A 20,249-nucleotide genomic window follows, 5' to 3' on the forward strand; every position below is an offset into this window, starting at 1 on the left:
ACACAGTCTTTGAGAGTAAAAAAAACATGCACAGACAAATCCAAATTAAACCCTGCAGCTCGTGACGATACATTGATGTCCTAAGACACGAAACGATCGGTTTGTGCGAGAAACTGAACAGTATTTATATCATTTTTTACACAAGGAACACTAATATATGTGCCATTTCCCCTTTAATTACAATATCTGAAAAATTTCTTCTGGTTTAGATAGGGAACATCTTGGGGATTTAATAATGATATAACATTTTGATATATTGTTTTGGCTTTTTATGGAAATGTGATGCACAAGTCAAAATTTCACAAAGTGTCCCACATTACCCTAATCCACCTATAACTAAACACAAAAGCAGCAACAACATTCAGTTTTCAGAAAGCGGCATCATTTCTTCAGCATCATTCAGACTCCTGTACTTTATGACATACTGTTCATTAACACTTTACAACAGCGTTCAATACAGTTAGCTAACATACACTAACAATACGTTTCCAGCATTTATTAATCCAGTCTACATGTACTGATACAATTTTAGCATTTAAGACACATGAATTCATAATAGAAAGTTATATTAACATTGCTTTTATGAATTAACATTAAACTAGATAAATAAATGCTCTAAAAATTGTTGTGATAATGCATTAACTAATGTTAACCTATAGAATATTTCTGTAAAGTGTTATCAAAAATCAGGTAATGTTACACATACATTTTTAGAGAGATTGTTCCTCAAAGAGAAAGTGAAAATTGCAGACAATGCCTCAGGCCCTGAGCACCCTACACCTAAACCATCAAGATAACTGGATGTAAAATATATCCTCAGTCCACAAAATCATTGGTTGAAACAAACAAAAACTATTTGCAATACAATGAGCAATATGAAAGAAATAGATGAACACTACATTGTGTGAAATGTAAATGTAACATGATAAAAATGAATTCCAGCCACTCTTCATAAAAGTTCCCTACAGTGGAAAAAAACCCAGGTGAAGAAAGGCCCTTTGAGTAAATACAGAAGTGTGATGTAATGATGATCAACAGTGCATTACAGCCACCTGCCAGACTCTCAAATACTGTTGAATGATGACAGATCTTTACTTTCATTTTCTATCCCTGTTGCTCTGCGAAATAGCTTCTGCTTGTTCTTTATCGTCCTTAATCACTGCTGTTTTTTTTTCTTTTCATGCTCAGTCACTCAAAAATGAATATTCAGTCATTATTTACTCACCCTCACATTGTTCAAAAAATGGTATGATTTTCTTTATTCTATGAAATATAAAATAAATATTTTGTTTTGTCCAGTCAATGGGTTTGTTGGAAATCAATGCTCTTTGTTTTCCAATGTCCTCCAAAGCATTTTTTCATGTTCCTCTCCAGAAGAAAGTGGTTTGTATGGAAGCTTAGCCTATTTCAGCCACAGAATATATATATATATATATATATATATATATATATATATATATAATGCTCATTGCTTCTTTTTTTAATCTTGCAATTCTGGCTTTTTTTTTTTTTTAATCAAAAATGCAACCTTCTCAAAATTCAACATGAGTATGTGGTCAGGTGTCTAAAAAATTCAATAAAAAAAAAATCGAGCAGTCTGTTGATGTAAAATCAAAATTCGGAGAAAAAAGTCAGAATTGTGAGATACAAACGTTCAATGGTGAGGAAACAGTTGCAATATATTTTATTCCGTGGTGGACATAAGCTTCTGTATAGGTTTGGATAGACATGAAGATGAGTAAATGATAGAATTGTCATTTTTGGCTGGACTGTCCCTTTAAATGCACGAGTGATTCTGTAATACAAAGTCAAAGTGCACAAAACAATATGATAGCTAAAGGCAGCAAGTGCAGGAAAACCCCAGACAAACACTATCTGCATAAATAATTGGGGTTGTGATGTGTGGCTTTGTGTTTGCGGGATACAAATAAAAAAAAGATCTCGAGATCTGATCAGAACGGTGGCCTGTCAGGCCATCAAACTGGTCACGGCCAAAACTACAACAGTCCAAGCCATCCACCATTTCATTTCAGACAAGCTGATGGGATGCAGGCACAAGTTTTCATTTCAAGCATCCAACATGCTTCTTTACACATCCATCGTGAGCACAAATGCACAGTTTATCCCATAGTTCCTTGAGGGCAGGCAGTCTTGGCACTGAAGATGTAATGTTCACAGCTTATATCCATAATCATCCTGTGCGTGTACAGGTGTCATGGTGCCAAAATTCAAAGCATGTCTTCGAGCAACAATGGCCTAGAGCACTGTCTCAGAAAAAAAAAAAAAAACATTCACAGCACAAAAAAAAAAAAGAAATCCCTGGAACCCCTTTGCAACTCAGCTGAACAAGCATTGTAGAAATGTGGAGCGATATAGAGCCTCAAATCATCACCCACGTTCACAGTCGGACGTTCCTGCGCTCCATTGTCTGTTGACAGATCCCACCCAGACTGTTGAACTGTGGCCCGAGGTTCTGCAGGAAGTCCAGGTTATCACCGAGGTTGCTGACAGTCAGCTGATCCAGTGATTGACAGTCACTGGCCCTTCCCTCATATTCATACTGATGCGGGGAATATTCTGGATAGTCCCTCTGCTCTTCCGGAAAGCCACTGATTTTCTATGATACAACGTAATGGAAAGAGAAATAGTCTTAATGATTATGCTGATACAGTGTGAATGTTTTTTATCTGATGCTGCCACCTTGTGGTGTCTGCATGGTCTGCAGGTCTGTGTACATTGATATTATGATGTGCTATGAGGGATCTGACAGATAGGTGGCGACAGTGCATTGAATTTTCAACTAAGAGCAAGTTGAAGCAAGGTCACCTTTCCACCAATACTGTCAAAGGAAAATCATGCAGTGCAAGATTTTTGTTTGTTTGTTTGTTTTCACATTAAACAAAGCTTTGTTTATTCACATTTACATTTAACTTTAATACATTTTATAGTATAAAATTATAAGTTATAATTAATTATAAGTTTATAGTATAAAAGAAGTGTATTTATAAAAAACTGTACTTGCAGATAATGTAACGTTAATCAAATAAAAGGCCGCTTAAGTGAGAGGGACACTTGCATGGCCATGTTACTTTAAGTACACTTTAAGTGCACTCTATCAAATTAAAGTTTAAAGTATTTAAAGTAAATTAAAATCCTTTGTCATATATATACACTAAAATACATTATTTATTATACATAATATGGACATTTATTTTTTCTTAGTTTTTAATTCATAAATAATCATTATTTAATCAATATATACACGTTAAAATAACTGCATTTTTGTAGAGTATGTTTAAGTATGTATATCTTTATATCAGTATAAGTTATATGCTAAAATAGGCATTATAAAAGTTGCTTCTCTCTCTCTCACCCTCTCAATGTGTCCGACCAGGTTCCTTTCTGTTTGTGTCAGGCTGTATGAGTGGGACATCTGGCGACTTTCATTCTTAAAAACAAGCAATATTTAATTTAGATCATTTATTTAATTTCACTTGTTATTTCTGAATTTAACATTTTTAGCTATTTCTACTATTAAAATGCTCTAAAAGATATTTCAGTACTTTTGTAGTTGATTAGTGTTTGAAAATCATTTCTTAAAATCCATCTTTTTTATTTTTATTTTTTATTTGTATAAATCATTTGAAGAGCTTACCCTAAAGCTTTCCCTGTCCCTTCGGACTGATGACCAGTTGTGATGTGGCTTTAGAGAAAGAGGAAAAAAACAACTACATTATTAAATATCCATCATAATCATAACACTTACACACTTACTGTATATACAGTACTGTTCAAACATTTTGGGTCAGTAAGGTTTAAAAAAGAAAAAAAAAAGAAAGAAATTAATACTTTTATTCAGCAAGGATGTGTTAAATTAGAATAACAATAATAATGAAAATGTATGATAATAAAAATGAATCAATAATAATAAAAAGGTTCCATTACAATTATTTCTGAAGATTTGACTGAAGAGTAATGAAAATTCAGCTTTGATCACAGGAATAAATTAATTTGTCTTTTAAACTATATTTTTGATCAAATAAATGCAGCCTTGGCAAACATAACTCTCTCAAAAAACTTCTCTCAATAAATAAATAAAATGACACACTTATTTGGTTTTGTATCTTTGTGGGGACTTCTGTTGTTTTAATAATATTAATAATATTTTCTGTATCATATTTTTTCACTTGAAGTACCAACTACATATTTTTGCAAGTCCAATCACCAAACCACGCTTATTGAAAGACAGCACAGCAAGAGAGCGGTTCACACAAGCTTGTATTTAGAGATAAACAATGTGGCCTCTAGACGTGTTTTACAACTGCTAAACTCGACAGAGCCTCATAAAAACCAGCTGTTTGACAGCACATAGAAAAAGAACATGTCCTGTGTGAACGGCACGAGTCTACCTCAGATACTGACAAACTCGATTGTAAACTCGATAGAGTGCTGAAGGTATACTGTCAGAGCCGGAAGAGTTATTCACCACTGGATCCTTCGAGGTTTTCCTCTGGGGTTTTCTAATGGGGTTTTTCAGTTTATGAGTAAAATAAAGTCTGTGGTAAACAGAACTTGATGATACTTTGATGGTTTGCTTTACATCTTAAACTGCACACATCCATGCCCAAAACATGAATTTTGATGCAATTTTAAAAACATGTTTCTAATAAGTAACTACATAAGGCCTCCTTTGGTTTGTGAGTGTGTGCAGTTTATGTTGTAGAACAAAACATAAAAAATTGAAAAACCCCATTAGAAAATCCCATAGGAATATCTCTAGAAGGGACCGGCGGCGAATTAGTCTTTCTGACATTAGGCTGCGCTAGTATAGATAGACGTATGTTTAATGATATAATGTAAGCAAGTACAGTGTGTGTGTGGGGGATATTTGATGCCCTGCTGATTTTGTAAGTTTGCCCACTGACAAAGAAATAGGTTGAAACATTATGCTTTGGAGGTGTTTTTCTGCTAAGGGGACAGGACAACTGCACCGCATCAAAGGGACGATGGACAGGGCCATGCACCATCAGGGCCAGGGCATTGAAAATGGGTCGTGGATGGGTATTCCAGCATGACAATGACCTAAAACACACGGCCAAGGCAACATCTGCAAAGAGGAGTGGGACAAAATCCCTCCTGAGATGTGTGCAAACCTGGTGGCCAACTACAAGAAACGTCTGACCTCTGTGACTGCCAACAAGGGTTTTGCCACCAAGTACTAAATCATGTTTTGCGAAGGGGTCAAATACTTATTTCACTCATTAAAATGCAAATCAATTTATAACTTTTTTGAAATGCATTTTTCTGGATTTTTTGTTGTTGTTGTTATTCTTCAAATAAACCTACCATTAAAATTATATACTGATAATTTCTTTGTCAGTGGGCAAACGTACAAAATCAGCAGGGGATCAAATTATTTTTTTCCCCCACTGTAAATCTACCATAAATTTAAATTTGATTAACAGCAGAGATACATCAGAGTCTTCTTCATTTTACGCCCAAATTTTCTGTTGAATTCCAGATTACTATGTGGTCTCAGACATGTGAAGCCTGCTCTACTGTGTATGTTAGCACATTTCACACACTGCTCTGAAGCAGGAACTCGTGTCAAGAAACACCTTGGACAAAATCCAAAATTTCATAGTTGTTTTTTAGATAACTCTTCTCCTCCCAGTCTGTCATGCCTCAGGTTTTACAGCCATATGTCTCTGATTGACAGACGCTGTCACTCACCATGCTCATCACTCCTCCACCACTGGGCATTTCCTGGAAGTTGTACTGAACGTTATACTGTGAGAGAAAGCATACATAATCATCATCTTCAAAGAACAACGTGACTTATGACCATGATTTATGACATTTAGTATAATTAATTTTTGAATTAAGAGTTAAAAATGTCACCCAAACACAACGCAATCTCATGGCAATTCCTGAGTATTAGTCATTTTGCCAAACTGGTGGCTAATTTGAATTAATTTGTATAATCTCATTTGTACATTTTTGTATGATCTGCTTACGCCCCGCTGATGGTTATGTTTAGGGGTGGACCTTCACGCTTACTTTTTCTCCTAAAATTCACACTTTTTTGTATGATTCACATTGTACCAACACAGAAACTGTAGCTACACAATTCCACAGAAAATACTAAATGTGCCCTTACCCCTCATGCTTTTGAGTCATTATCAGTCACGATTTCAGGGCAATAACTAGGAAAAGCCAACAAATCTCAACAATCCTTTTGATTTGAGATCTTTCTGAGGCTTTATCTTATCATTTTACTTTCCCAATCCACGAGTACAATGTCACAACATCACAGACATACTGTACAAGTAATTCAACCTTTATATTTCCACCACAGTTGGCAAGTCTACGTATTTTACGTGACTTTAGGCTTCTTTCTTTGTTAAGTCGCATTAAAAAATCACAGGCTGTGGGTTGCGGTTTTTTGGGCTTATTAAAATATGGTTACTTGTTAGGAAAATCTGACAAGCAACGTCATTTCTTTACATTTATGATCATTGTTCTTTTCCAATATATTGTTGACACTGTCTGCTTGCAGCTAATTACCAATCAGTGCAATAATAAATGTGTTGTAGCGTATTCGTCATTGCACATTGCGCCCTTCCTCCCCCTCATTGGAGTAAAATCACATTTAATGTGCAGACATGTGAGGTTGTAATCCAACCAATGATGGCTAGTAGATGTAAACAGACAAACAAAGCCACCAACAGAGATGGAGAAGGTGAATGGTGCAGGGGAGAAAAGGGATATCATTTAATTTGTAAAATATTTTTATAATGTATAAATCATTAAATCAATACATAATTAATAATTGAGCAGTTATACTATAGTAGATACATATGGTTCGAGTTTATTTTATTATACATATGTTGCTATTAAAGCTCCCCTTAGTGCTCTTGTCTTGTTTTATTCTCCTTTTCCATCTCTAGTGGTCAGTTTACTATGTTGCAGGATTATTTATTGATAATAAACAATAGATAATAAATAATATGATAATATTGGGCTTGTTTTTGAAGCTGCGGTTGCTTATTTATCTTGCAAGAGCTGGCAACCACCCTGTGCTAACTGAAGAAGAACAAGGGTGGAATATGTCATACAGTTTTAACGTCCACTAGAACATGTTTTCACATCAGTTCATTTTATTTTGTATACAAAGGGGGGAAATCAGATCCAAGCTTTTTTTTTTTTCCCCCAAAGGTTGAAATTGTAGCACAAAATATATCTGATAAATATAATGTTACATTTTTACCATATTTAAATCTATTTTGCAGATTTGTGAAAAATGTGTACTGTGCGTTCTGGGTGTTGCACCACAGCTTATAGTCATTTTTTCCATAAATGTCAGCAGAATGATCTAGGATTCATTCTTGGCAGTCAACACATTTACTTCATTTGACACTCACCCCTGCAGTGCTTCTCAGCATACCATTTTCACCATTCCTGTATCCATCAGTAAACACGTACTCAGGCTGGAACAACAGGCAAACATTTAGTCACTTGTTATTAACTTATGAGATGAAAAGAGCCATGCCATATTATTTTCTTTTAGATCCTGTTGTTACTGAACAGTTAAAATCCAAAAAGTTACTAATCTTGCATTAAAGGATTAACGTTAGTTCACTTAGAATAAAAAAATTCCTGATAATTTACTCACCCCCATGTCATCCAAGATGTTCATGTCTTTCTTTCTTCAGTCGAAAAGAAATGAAGGTTTTTGAGGAAAGCATTCCAGGATTTTTAGTGGGCTTCAATGGGACCCAACTGGGTTGAAGGTCCAAACTGCAGTTTCAGTGCAGCTTCAAAGATCTCTACACGATCCCAGCCAAGGAATAAGGGTCTTATCTAGTGAAACAATCTGCCATTTTATTTAATTAAAAAAAAAAAAAAAAAAGTATATACTTTTTAACCACAAATGCTCGTCTTGTACTTGCTTGACCTCACGCATTACATAGTCATGTTGGAAAGGTTACATCGACCCAGTGTTTACAAAGCAAATGTGCAAAAAAAGTCAAACCCTCTTTACAAAAAAAGGTAAAACAACGATGTCGAACGATTTTGAAGTTGCAGGAGAAAATGAGATTGAGTACACTGGAGTACACAGATGAAGAACCACGTGCGACCTTTTTTAACGTGATTACGTAATGTATGAAGTCGAGCTAGTACAAGACTAGCATTTGTGGTTAAAAAGTAAATATATTTTTATTTGTTTTTAAGAAAATGACGTTTGTTAGATAAGATCCTTATTCCTCGGCTGGGATCGTGTAGAGCCTTTTGAAGCTGCATTGAAACTGCAGTTTGGGCCTTCAACCCGTTGGGTCCCACTGAAGTCCACTATATGGAGAAAAATCCTGGAATGTTTTCCTCAAAAACCTTAATTTCTTTGCAACTGAAGAAAGAAAGACATGAACATCTTGGATGGCATGGGGGTGAGTAAATTATCAGGATTTTTTTTTTTTATTCTGGGAGTGTACTAATCCTTTAATGCTTATAGGACAAAACAAAATTAAAATCATGCAAAAAAAAAAAAAAAATGATTTGCTGCTCAAATGTCTTTACTGTCACTTTTGATCAATTTAATGCATCCTCAATGAACAAATTAATAATTTATTTTGAGGACAAAACAAATTACTGACCCCAAACCATACAACAGTAGCTATAGCACCATACAGAAGTTAACAGACACATGTGCCAAACTGCCACTACTGCCAAAAAAAAGTGCTTGGCACCCTGTCACTATACATAAATAATTTGATTATAATATGAAAATTTGGCATAACAGGTCCAAACATGTAAAAGATCATCGGCAGCCAAATCATAACAAGTGTGTAGTTAACAACCTGCTGTTATGTGTTAGTCAAACAGACAGCATGCAGCAACATGTTGCACTTTTCCATTCAGTATAACTCATCTTTGGATCCTATTCACTGTGCCAAAATGCGACAACATACTGTACATCGTCTGGCTTTTGGCCATGCAGGCATTACGCCAATGTGAAAAGCAACAGAAAAAAAAAGAGAGAAAAAACTTGTATGTACCGGTGCAGAAGGAGCTTTCAAGCTTACTGTCCGAAACACTGGCTCGGGCTGAGGAGAAAAAAAATAATAATCACAGGCAAAACGATGATCACATGTTCTGCTCTTAGACCACAGGTGCTGCTTGTAAAACTGCACCAAATATTCTCAGGTAAACAGGTTCAGGCTTTATATGCAAATGTCAGAGCAAACACTTTGGAATGTGCTGGAACAAGTTACGGGTACACACAAATAATCTGTAGTCAATTGAAATTAAATTTTAAACGGCTACATTCTCATTCGAAAATACCAAGTTACAAATGCAATCAGATTTAATCTAATTTAGACTGACAAACTGACAAATATCAGCCTATGAAAACAGTCATATGATTGTGTCATATATTTGTGTAAAATTTACTATATACATATGCAATACAAGACACGCAACATCAAAGGGACATCAAATACCAAATTATACTTCTTATTAAGAAATAAAGCTCAGGCACACAGTCAATAGTTTCTGCAGCTCTTTCGACTAAATTCATAACTCTAAACTCTCAACAAGACTGACAGTTTCGCATACCTTATAGATCGAGCCTCCTCCCTCTTCATTGTATTTGGCAAGGGTTTGGCTGCCCTCATCCTGCAGGTTCAGAGGGATGTGCTGAAAATTCTTGCTTTTACAGTCACAGAGGAAACAAAAGAGGAGCATCACTGCAAAACAACAAGGTGCCATTATATAACATACAGTACATAATACACATTGGAGGATGTGGAGAGTATGTGCCATAATATGAACTGCACTCTCGCAAAAGTTCTTATGCAATCAAATCAGTGGAGCAGAACTGTTGTTGTAGGCTGTGTTTGATATTTTTGTCTGTCTGTTGTGTTGTTGAAACTCACAGGCCAATAGGAGAAGTCCAGCAAACAGGAGAGCGATGGCTGCTGGACCCAGTCTTGAGGAGAAAGGAAGACGGCCACGGCACGTGTTGATTCCTGTGCACTCACACACAACCACATGAAGAACGTCTTCTCCTTGCAGACCCTGCTGATCCTGTATCTTCAAAGGAACGGAGTAGTTTCCATATGGCAGACTCGTCAAACTTATCAGAGAAGTGTTTGTTCCTGCGGTACAAACCCAGCAATAACGATAGTGTAAAACAGGGTTAACTAAAACCATAACAAAACATTTCTGTTTCTTGAAATAAACTTATTTTATTTCAGTTAGTAGCCAAGGAACTACAGGTATGTGTCACTGGTAACACTTTTGTATAGGGACCAATTCTTACTATTTACTAGTTGCTTATTAGCATGCATATTACTAGCATATTGGCTGTTTATTAGTAATTAAAAAGCATATATTAATGCCATATTCCAACCGTATTTTAGATCTTGTAATCCTACCCCATACCTAAACTTAACAACTACCTTACTAACTATTAATAAGCAGCAAATTAGTAGTTTATTGAGGCAAAAGTCATAGTTAATGGTTAGTTAATAGTGAGAAATAAAGTGTGACCATCTTTTTTAGTACTAACTGTGCTAAATGTACTATTTTAGTATTAACTAAAACTGAAATAAAAAAGAATTAAAAAATACATAGTTTTTACATTCAAAACTTAAAAAAGACAAAATTACACAGTAAAACCTTAACTACAATTAAAAAGAAAACTGAAAATATAATAATAATACTAATTTAAACTTTTAATACAAATCATAATAGTGTCTCAATAATAAAATAACACTGGTATGAAATTATATGTGAGATGTTTACAGCATACACCTCCTTAAATTATGTTAGATTTATATTTTTCATCAAGAAAAAAACAGTAAGGCTTTAGTTTAGGGACCAATTCTCACTATTAACTAGTTTCTTATTAGCATGCATATTACTAGCATATTGGCTGTTTATTAGTACTTATAAAGCACATATGTGACCCCAAAACCAGTCATAAGGGTCAATTTGAGATTTATACATCATCTGAAAGCTGAATAAATAATCTTTCCATTGATGTGTGGTCAATATTTGACCGATACAACTATTTGAAAATCTGGAATCTGAGGGTGCAAAAAAAATCAAAATACTGAGAAAATCACCTTTAAAGTTGTCCAAATGAAGTTCTTAGCAATGTATATTACTAATCAAAAATGAAGTTTTGATATATTTACAGTAGGAAATTTGCAAAATATCTTCATGGAACATGATCTTTACTTAATATCCTAATGATTTTTGGCATAAAAGAAAAATCAATAATTTTAACCCATACAATGTATTTTTGGCTATTGCTACAAATATACCCCAGCGACTTAAGACTGGTTTTGTGGTCCAGGGTCACAAATTAATGCCTTATTCTGCATGACCATATTTTAGATCCTCTAATCGAACACTATACCTAAACTTAACTACCTTACTAACTTTTAATAAGCAGCACATTATGAGTTTATTGAGGCAAAAGTCATAGTTAATAGTGAGAATTGGTCCCAAAACTAAAGCGTGACTAAAAAAAGCTTCTTATCAATATAATTAGTAAAATTCAAGAAATGTTTTGGATAAACAAGTCCTAGTAATTCTCATGTAAATGTATCAAGTTCTTATATTTTTACTAGATACAAAAATAAAAAAAAAGAATAATATATATATATATATATTTTTTATTTTTTTATTTTTTTGGTGCAGCTAACTGATGGAGCCAGAAACATCCTCAACCATTAACTGTGAATGAAGTAAAAGAAAAGTATGTGACCTGACCTGTGGTTGGATCCAGCATCCACAGATTCTTCAGCTCTTCCTTTCCTCCCAGAGAGAAGCTGAAAGGGCTGGCAAACGGAGGGCCGTCAATGTCTGTTGGTTTCACATCCACATGATTGACTTTGTTCCCGCACATGACCGCGTTTTTAGATATGAGATAGGGGGCGTTATCGTTCTGGTCGCCTAGGTAGACCACTACAGTACATGTGCCTGTAGCTGGAGGCTGTCCTGTGAACAGCATGTGGGAAAAAGTCAGCAACAGCTGCGTTCAGAGATTAAATTTGTGTTTTTAAAAAGAGTAAAATGACTTTCAATGCTTTCACAAAAATTTGGACTGTGTTGAATATACTGAGAACAGATGGTTCGGTGCTTACCATCATCTATAGCATGCATTACGACAGTGTAGGTGCCATTTTTGATAAATGGAGACTCCCGGTCCAGCTTCTGAACGGTGGTGATCTTTCCTGTCTTCTCATCCACATTCACCCATTTGGCTGGGTCTTGAATTAACTCATACCTACATAAACATACAGACTGTAAAACACTTTTACTCTCTGTCAGATCACTGTCCAGTTTCCTCTACATCTCTGGTGTGTGTGTGTGTAACTAAAACTGTATGCTTTATTGTTTATTTACATTTTATATGACATATATATATATATATGACATATATATATATATATATATATATATATATATATATTAAGGTTTCATGAGCAGCAAATCAGCATATTAGGATAATTTCTGAAGGATCATGTGATACACACACACACAAACACACAGAATCTGACCACCCCCTAAAATTTTGAATGATTGTGTATATAATGGAACTGGCACATAATTTTATATATATTATATTTTTTTACATTTTATAATATTTCAATTTTATAATATAATAATTTGATTTGATATTTTAGATAGTAGCATACAAATCTTCAAAAATGAAAATTGTTTTAATTGATGTGTAATTTGATGCTGTGCAGCTCAACCACACCTGAGTTTGTTAACGTCCGAGTCCTCATCTTTGATCTCGGGTACTAATAACACATCTCCCACATGTCCGTTTTCATTCCTGTAAACTTTTTCAATTTGCTTTTTAAACACAGGGGGATCGTTCATGTCAATGACTTTCACTGACACTTTGACAGTGTTTGGCTTTGGTGTGGGTCCTTTTACAGCCTTTCCATCAACACACTGAAATAATTTCTGCTCGTTCTCGACTGCTATCTCCAGGTTTTTGATCTCAGTTTTCTCGAAATTCTTCCCCTGTGAAAATAGAAGCATATTAAATGCTGTCTAGCTTTTTTCTAATTCAATCCTGTTTTTCAGCCCACCACCACAATGTAAAACTAGCATGCGTACTGAAAGAAGTAACTGTAATAAGTATGTGAGTAAATCTGTGAAGTCTGTTTTTCTTATTATTGAATTCACCCATTGAAGCAGCAATGGCTACAAACAGTTGACGGTAGCCATTGAATTATTTTGTGCTCATCAGAAGAAAGAAACTCAAACAGGTTTGGATCGACATGAGTGTGAGTGAATGACAGATCTTTCATTTTTCAGTGAACAACTAGTCCTTTAAGCTTTTCTAAGAAGTGTATGAAATATTTAAGGGACACAGAGGCATTTACCTTGATAACAGTCAGCACACCTTCATTGGTTTTAGGGTCTGTCTCAATCTTATAATTTCCTTCCTCATTGCCCTTCAGGATGGAGAACACTGCTCTTGAAGCAGGCGTGTTCGGGGTGTCCTTGTCTTTGATGCCGATTCTTAGGATCTCCTTTAATTCCATTTCCATCACTTCAGCGTTGTACTGTTATACACACATATATTCATTTATATCAAAGTAAAATCCTGTGTGTGTGTGTGTGTGTATTAGTGGTGTTTGCCCATTCAAAACTCCCTGAAGTGTTGCTATACCATTAAGGAGTACTGATTGGTTTTTAGTTTGTTGCTATGCTGCCCTCCCTTAGCAAGCACCCAACTGACTGTTTACAATGTATACTGTTTACAAACAGGTTTCCTAAACACTTCTGTCATTGGTCAGCCCAAAACTCACGCCATTGGCTGATGTGTTGCTATGTCAGACAGCAAACACATCACAGTGTTTACATTTTATTCACAAATCAGTCTGCACATGGCTTCCTTATAGTTGTGTGCATATTAAACTGGGATTGTGCAACTAGCCTGACTCACCGTGGCCGAACTGAATTCTGGGGGATGGGTGTTGGAATCAGTGATATCCAGAATAACAGTGGCAGTTGAAGACATTGCAGGTGTTCCTTGATCCCTCGCTTCAACTAGCACTTTATATTTTTTTACTTTCTAAAATACGGGAGACAGAAGACATGAGAAATACTGAAAAATGCTGAAAACGTGCATTCAGTATTAGTTACTCACATCATAATCAAAGCATCCCGTGAAGGCGAGCTGCTTGACTGTAGTGGTAGATAAGTCCTTCAGGGTAAATTTTGGTGAAGCAGGGTCTTGTGACACCACCTTCATGATGAACTGGGAATTAGGAGTATCCTTCTGATCATTGTCATGAGCTTGTAATGTTGCTTGGACTGTGCCTATTAGAACAAGGATGATTAGAAAGAGAAAACAATCTCTCTGCTTGCCCTTTATTTTTAAAAGTTTAGTTTCAATAACTGCTCCTTTTGGACTGAAGAGTAAGTTTTGAGTTTTAAAAGTGTTAGTATGTATAAATATTATAATGAATTCTTTTATCTGAAAAGATAAATAACAATAAGACTTCTAACAGCATTGGAGTGTGCAATTTCTGTGTCGCCAAATAGAAATACTTTAAAAAAAACACACACACACAAAAAAATGTACAAATGCTGCACTGGGGCGGTACACTTTCAGAAGGTACAAATATGCTTAGGTTCTAACATATACACTGTAGATACTAATATATATATATATATATATGTGTGTGTGACCCTGGACCACAAAACCAGTCTTAAGTGTTTTTTTGTTTGAGATTTATACATCATCTGAAAGCTGGATAAATAAGCTTTCCATTGATGTATGGTTTAGGATCGGACAATATTTGGCCGAGATACAACTATATGAAAATCTGGAATCTGAGGGTGCAAAAAAATCTAAATATTGAGAAAATCCCCTTTAAAGTTGTCCAAATGAATTCATAGCAATGCATATTACTAATCAAAAATTATGTTTTGATATATTTACAGTAGTAAATTTACAAAATATCTTCATGGAACATGATCTTTACTTAATGTCCTAATGATTTTCTATGAAAATCTATAATTTTGACCCATACAGTGTATTTTTGGCTATTGCTATAAATATAACCCAGCGACTTAAGACTGGTTTTGTGGTCCAGGGTCACACACACACACACACACACACATATATATATATATATATATATATATATAATTTATTATTTTATTTATTGATTTTTCAGGTAAACAAGATATAAAGGTGTACCTTTGGAAAGGGTCCTGGCCCAGTGACAGCTTTTGTACTTTTTTTTTTTTTTCCCAGAGCATGCAGACCCATCCCCCATCTGCCATTGGCAGGCAAAACAGTTTAGCCCCACCCCAAACTTATACCATTGGTTTAGCCTATGTTGTTGCATTGAGCTGATCTGGATGTTTAAACAAACAGAGAAATGTTTAGAAAGCACCACAGAACGTTAATGTTTACACTTTTCAAGGTAAGTCACCATACAAATTACTATATTACTATATTAAGCCATGATTAAAGAAAGCATTATAACAGAAAAAAAAAAAAAAATGCTCATTTATATGCAGTAACCTTCAGGTGTGTTCTCGGGAACAAGTGCGTTTATAGTGCTCGGAGTGAACTGAGGACTATTGTCATTCTTGTCCTTTATGTCTACATTAAATGACAGCGTTTTGTCCACTGTGGCTCCAGACTGCCTGTCCAGTACATCAAAGTCCACCTACAAAAGAATCAAAAAGCCACAATGAACTACATCGATATAAACCAAATCAGTCCTACCTGTTGTTAGCATTAGTGTCATGACAAACTCAACACATCTTGTTTTGTCTTACGTGGAAGATGGGGTACTGTTCCCTGTCGATGGGCTGGTGTACATACACAATCCCGTCATTTTCATTAATGGTAAACAAACCAATAGGCTCTTTTGTCACTCCGTCCCCTTTGATGCGGAACTTGATGGTGTTGTCCACCTTTTTTTCATTGTGCAGCTAGCATCAATTAAACCAAAAATACATGAGAATCATGTGCAGGTACAGTATAATTTATGATCATTTATTTGCATCCATTATTAAGAATGTAAATCCATTATGACATTCACCTGCCCTACATAAACCAAATGACACCTCATGAAAAACCCTATCAAATCAACATTGAGTTTTATGGATTTTAGTTTTATGTCTCAAGCTTTGAGGACATCCTAAATAGTTCTTTACATACTGTATACATTACGTTTAGTAGACACCAAAGAGACTTGCAGTTTTCCGAAGAGTTACATTGTTTCTTTTTCAGTAAAACGGGGCAAAAATATTTTTTGCCCAACAAATGTTCTTCAAAATAATGTTCCTCTGCCTAACACTATTAGCAAGTAATCATGTGCTATAATGAAAGCCTGTGAGCTATCTATAAAAATACAATCAACCCAAACATCCCGGCAACACAGAGAAGAAAACAGTGCTTGTGAAGAGATTTTATGAGGAACACGAGCAGGAGTAAAGTTACCTGTGTTACTATAGCGGGATACGGTCCAGGCATGTTCTCTTCCAGATCAATAGTGGACAGAACCCATCTTCTCTTTGAACGAATAAGAACAGCATCCTTTGAGATTGAGAGAGATATAATGAGTGATCAGTAATGAAAAGCTACAGACAAACAACTTCTGATTCAAACGGAACACCTCTCTGATTCTGAAACAGGCTACAGAACTAAAAGAGAGAAAAAAAAAGAAATAAAAATACAATTATGTTATAATTTGTCCTATAGGACAACAAGTGCTATTACTTTAAATTATCCAAAATAAATAAAAAAAGAAAATAAATAAATACATAAAGCTCATTGGAACCTGTGTGACCTTGTGGAACTGTCTGAAGATTTCATTATTTTTTTTTTTTTAAATCTTCTGTTTGATAGTAAGGTGTCTTTCAAAGATACTGATTTAGTTCATGTTTTTACTTACATTATGTAATATATGTGTATTCTAAATTAGTGCTGTCAAACGATTAATCGCGATTAATTGCATCCAAAATAAAAGTTTTTGTTTACATACTATATGAGTGTGTACTGTGTATATATAAATAAATACAAACACATGCATGTATATATTTAAGAAAATGATGTTGTTTATAAATTAAATACAAATAATATGAATATATAAATGTATATACATGTAAATATTTTCAAAATATATACTGAATGTGTGTGTATTTATATATACATAATAAATAAACACAGTACACATACATATATTATGTAAACAAAAACTTTTATTTTGGATGTGATTAATCGCGATTAATCGTTTGACAGCACTAGTATTGTGGTCTGATGATAAGTGGGATTTTAATTTTTGAGACATGTTAATTATTACGTGCTGATTTGGTCTTTTAGATTACCTACCCGCTTTTCCCGTTTGCTGGTATCATTTTTGGTGGAAGCTGCCACATCAAGCTGATGAATAGACAATAAACAGGGTGATACTAATTAACGAACATACAATCAATAAACTAACAATCGATTGAATAGAAACCTTTCTTATTGCCTGAGAAAAGATTATTACGTATCTCTGTCAGGTTTATGCACACAAATATAATATTGTTATGATGTACAGTAGTCATATAACTTGACTGTTCTGTGTCCAAAAAAGCTTTTCAGGCTTGATCAAAATCTTAAAAAATTTTAAACAAATAGCTTTAACAGTTATAAGGTCAGGGGGGTTATTAAAATCACTAACCCTTGCAATGAACAATAAACATTTGCATTATATGATAACACCTTCCTGTAAAACTCATAAACTTGGGCTAAAATGCAAAAAAACCAAGAAACAAAAAAACATTTTGATTGACATTCTTTCCATTGTCTTTAATTACACACTGTCATGTTGTCTGTCTTGTTTAAAGAATGCAAATCACAGTCAACATGAAAAACAGCAACCCATAAACACCATCATACCAAATGCCTTACTAAAATCAAAGGCGTTATTAAAGATGCCGTGCTTAAACCTTTTCACACCCAATATAAAAATGTATACATGGTTCACATGTGGCTGTTGTCAAAAAAATTATTACCAGTTCTGTTCTTGTAATCGTCAATGAAAAATGATGCCAATATGAACTCTTTCTTAAATTTCACATTATTTTATTAAGTTCTTGCACAGGAAACTCTAAAAAACTTTAAATGTCTTAGGCTCAGGGTGTTAGTTTGTCTGTGCAATCCAGGCAGTATCAAGCCAAGTGAACATCCTACATGGTCTCAGATCCTCCTAAAGGTTTGGTCTGAGTACGGTTTGTTTGTATGTTCTTTTGTAGTTCCATTAATTCACTTGATGTCCCCTTTTAAGTTCACTAACGCTGTGAACACCAGGCAGCTGGTTCTCTTTTTTGGTTCGAACTGGGTTTGTATAGTATTTTATATATACAGTGCACTGTGTCTGAAAGCATGCCTTATTAATCCATGAAATACTTCATGAAATTGCTGGTGAAGCTTTTGCAAGGTTGTATAGACACAATGCAAAAGCCGTTTGCACCTGCAAGATACCACCACCATCGCCGCCAAACTGTTTCCCTCACATTAAATACGATTTTGTTTTTACCACCTGCTAAAGATGAACAACGACACTCTTAAAATTATAGATTCCATAAGGAGATTTTCACAGTGATGTCATGAAGAACCAGTTTTACTTCCACAAAGAACCTTTCACTGATTAGTTCTATACACTATAAAAAGTGAAAGTTGACTTAACTTAAAAAAATTGAGGAAACCCATTGCCTTAAAATTATTAAGTACATAATAATAATAAAAAAAAGGTTTAGTGAACTTGACAATTCAATTAACTTATTTTTTTAATTATCATTTACTTAAAAATTTTAAGGCAACGGGTTTCCTCAAATTTTTTAAGTTAAGTCAACTTATCACTTTTTACAGTGTAATAAGAAAAAAATTTTTTTCTAAATGTAAAGAATGTTTTAATAATCTAAAGAACCTTTTTCAACTATAAAGAATATTTTGTGGAATGGAAAGATTCCACGGATGTTAAAGGTTCTTCATGTAATCATCACAATGCCAAGAACCTTTATTTTTAACAGTGTAGAAGTCTTTAGAAGACAAGCATGGGAGCTAATTCATAAATTATAACCACTCAAAGTGAAACTGACACCGTACTAACTATCTGTGGAAAACAAAAGGAAGCAACATCACAGGTAAACAAACCTCTTGAAAACGTCATCTGTCACTATAGAAAAGTCAGTTGATAAGAATAGCAAGTGTGTTTCATAAACCATGGATTAATCTGTTCCACATTTGACTGTAATATAGTTCCTCCTCAACATACATATAACTCTTTGTAGCTAGTGCACTCTATCTGCTGCATGCACAACACACTTCCTTCATGATCACCAGTATTATATTTCCCACAGATCTGACGTACATCCTGAATTTCGGATTCATTTAATGTTTTAAAGCCATTTCTACATAGAATTGTAGTATTTCTCTTAATTAACTTGATTCTGCATGTACAGCTATGACTGCACTTTTAGCATTACTTCTTATCATTCGCATATTACTTATCTGTATATGTGAGATTTCTAAAAGCTGCAAATAGACAATTTTCAGCACTTTATTAAAAACAGACCGGAGGATACAATACAGAATAAGACTAGATTAGATTAAAGGCTAGTCACCGTTGTTAATAAAATGATTAAAAGTGATGACTAAAGTTGACTCATTGAAAAAAAAGGTTACTCACGGCAAGTAGAATCAGGAATAAAGTGCTCTTCGTCATTCTGCTGCACAGCTGTTAGCAAGCGCTCTCCAAATGTCAGATCAGCACCTGTGGCAATCACCTTAACTGGGATTACATGTAAAGCGAGACAGCATTACACACCTTTTTGTGTACTTTTGCGCATCTATGTGGACGTGTGTGTTTGTGTGTGTGTATGTAAACGGGTGCCTGTGAATAGAATGAGTCATCTATCAACACAAAAACCCTTCAGGGCAGCAGCCTGGGAGTGGCTACTTTGCAGAGAACAGCGAGTGAGGTTTCACTTCAGTTTTCCCTTCAGCTAAAAGAAGACAAACTGGCTGCTTGGCTTGCCATCTGCCAAGTGAAAATTAGCACTTTTGGCGGTAAGCCTGACTTTATGTGAAGATCAAACATTCAACTCTACTACCAGTATGCAAACGACGTTCACTACAAGCCTGGGCCTGTATTTACTGATGAATTTATCTGAGGAGGACGTGAACTACGTCTGCTGTGGTATGT

The 20,249-nt window shown here is 34.8% G+C and overlaps 1 protein-coding gene across 2 annotated transcripts; it reads right to left on the reverse strand.

Annotated features, from left to right (window-relative positions):
* Nucleotides 1-254: 254 nt before the first annotated feature.
* cdh26.1 (cadherin 26, tandem duplicate 1) lies at nt 255-19,926 on the reverse strand. 2 transcript variants are annotated; one of them, XM_058762313.1, is made up of 19 exons: nt 19,734-19,926; nt 17,390-17,440; nt 16,499-16,594; nt 15,832-15,987; nt 15,572-15,719; nt 14,183-14,355; nt 13,979-14,107; nt 13,413-13,595; nt 12,776-13,047; nt 12,156-12,298; nt 11,782-12,009; nt 9,936-10,157; nt 9,616-9,746; nt 9,057-9,104; nt 7,425-7,490; nt 5,734-5,790; nt 3,656-3,703; nt 3,374-3,448; nt 255-2,617 (listed from the first exon to the last, which is right to left on the reverse strand). In XM_058762313.1, the coding sequence occupies exons 1-19, from the start codon at nt 19,767-19,769 to the stop codon at nt 2,399-2,401; spliced, it is 2,481 nt and encodes an 826-aa protein (XP_058618296.1). In that variant the 5' UTR covers nt 19,770-19,926; the 3' UTR covers nt 255-2,398. The 2 variants fall into 2 exon arrangements, with proteins under 2 accessions (XP_058618296.1, XP_058618297.1); XM_058762314.1 differs by lacking the exons at nt 15,572-15,719; nt 15,832-15,987; nt 16,499-16,594; nt 17,390-17,440; nt 19,734-19,926 and adding an exon at nt 15,242-15,453.
* Nucleotides 19,927-20,249: the final 323 nt, after the last annotated feature.

This window comes from Onychostoma macrolepis, chromosome 23, assembly GCF_012432095.1.
Source record: "Onychostoma macrolepis isolate SWU-2019 chromosome 23, ASM1243209v1, whole genome shotgun sequence".
NCBI classification, from domain to species: Eukaryota; Metazoa; Chordata; class Actinopteri; order Cypriniformes; family Cyprinidae; genus Onychostoma; species Onychostoma macrolepis.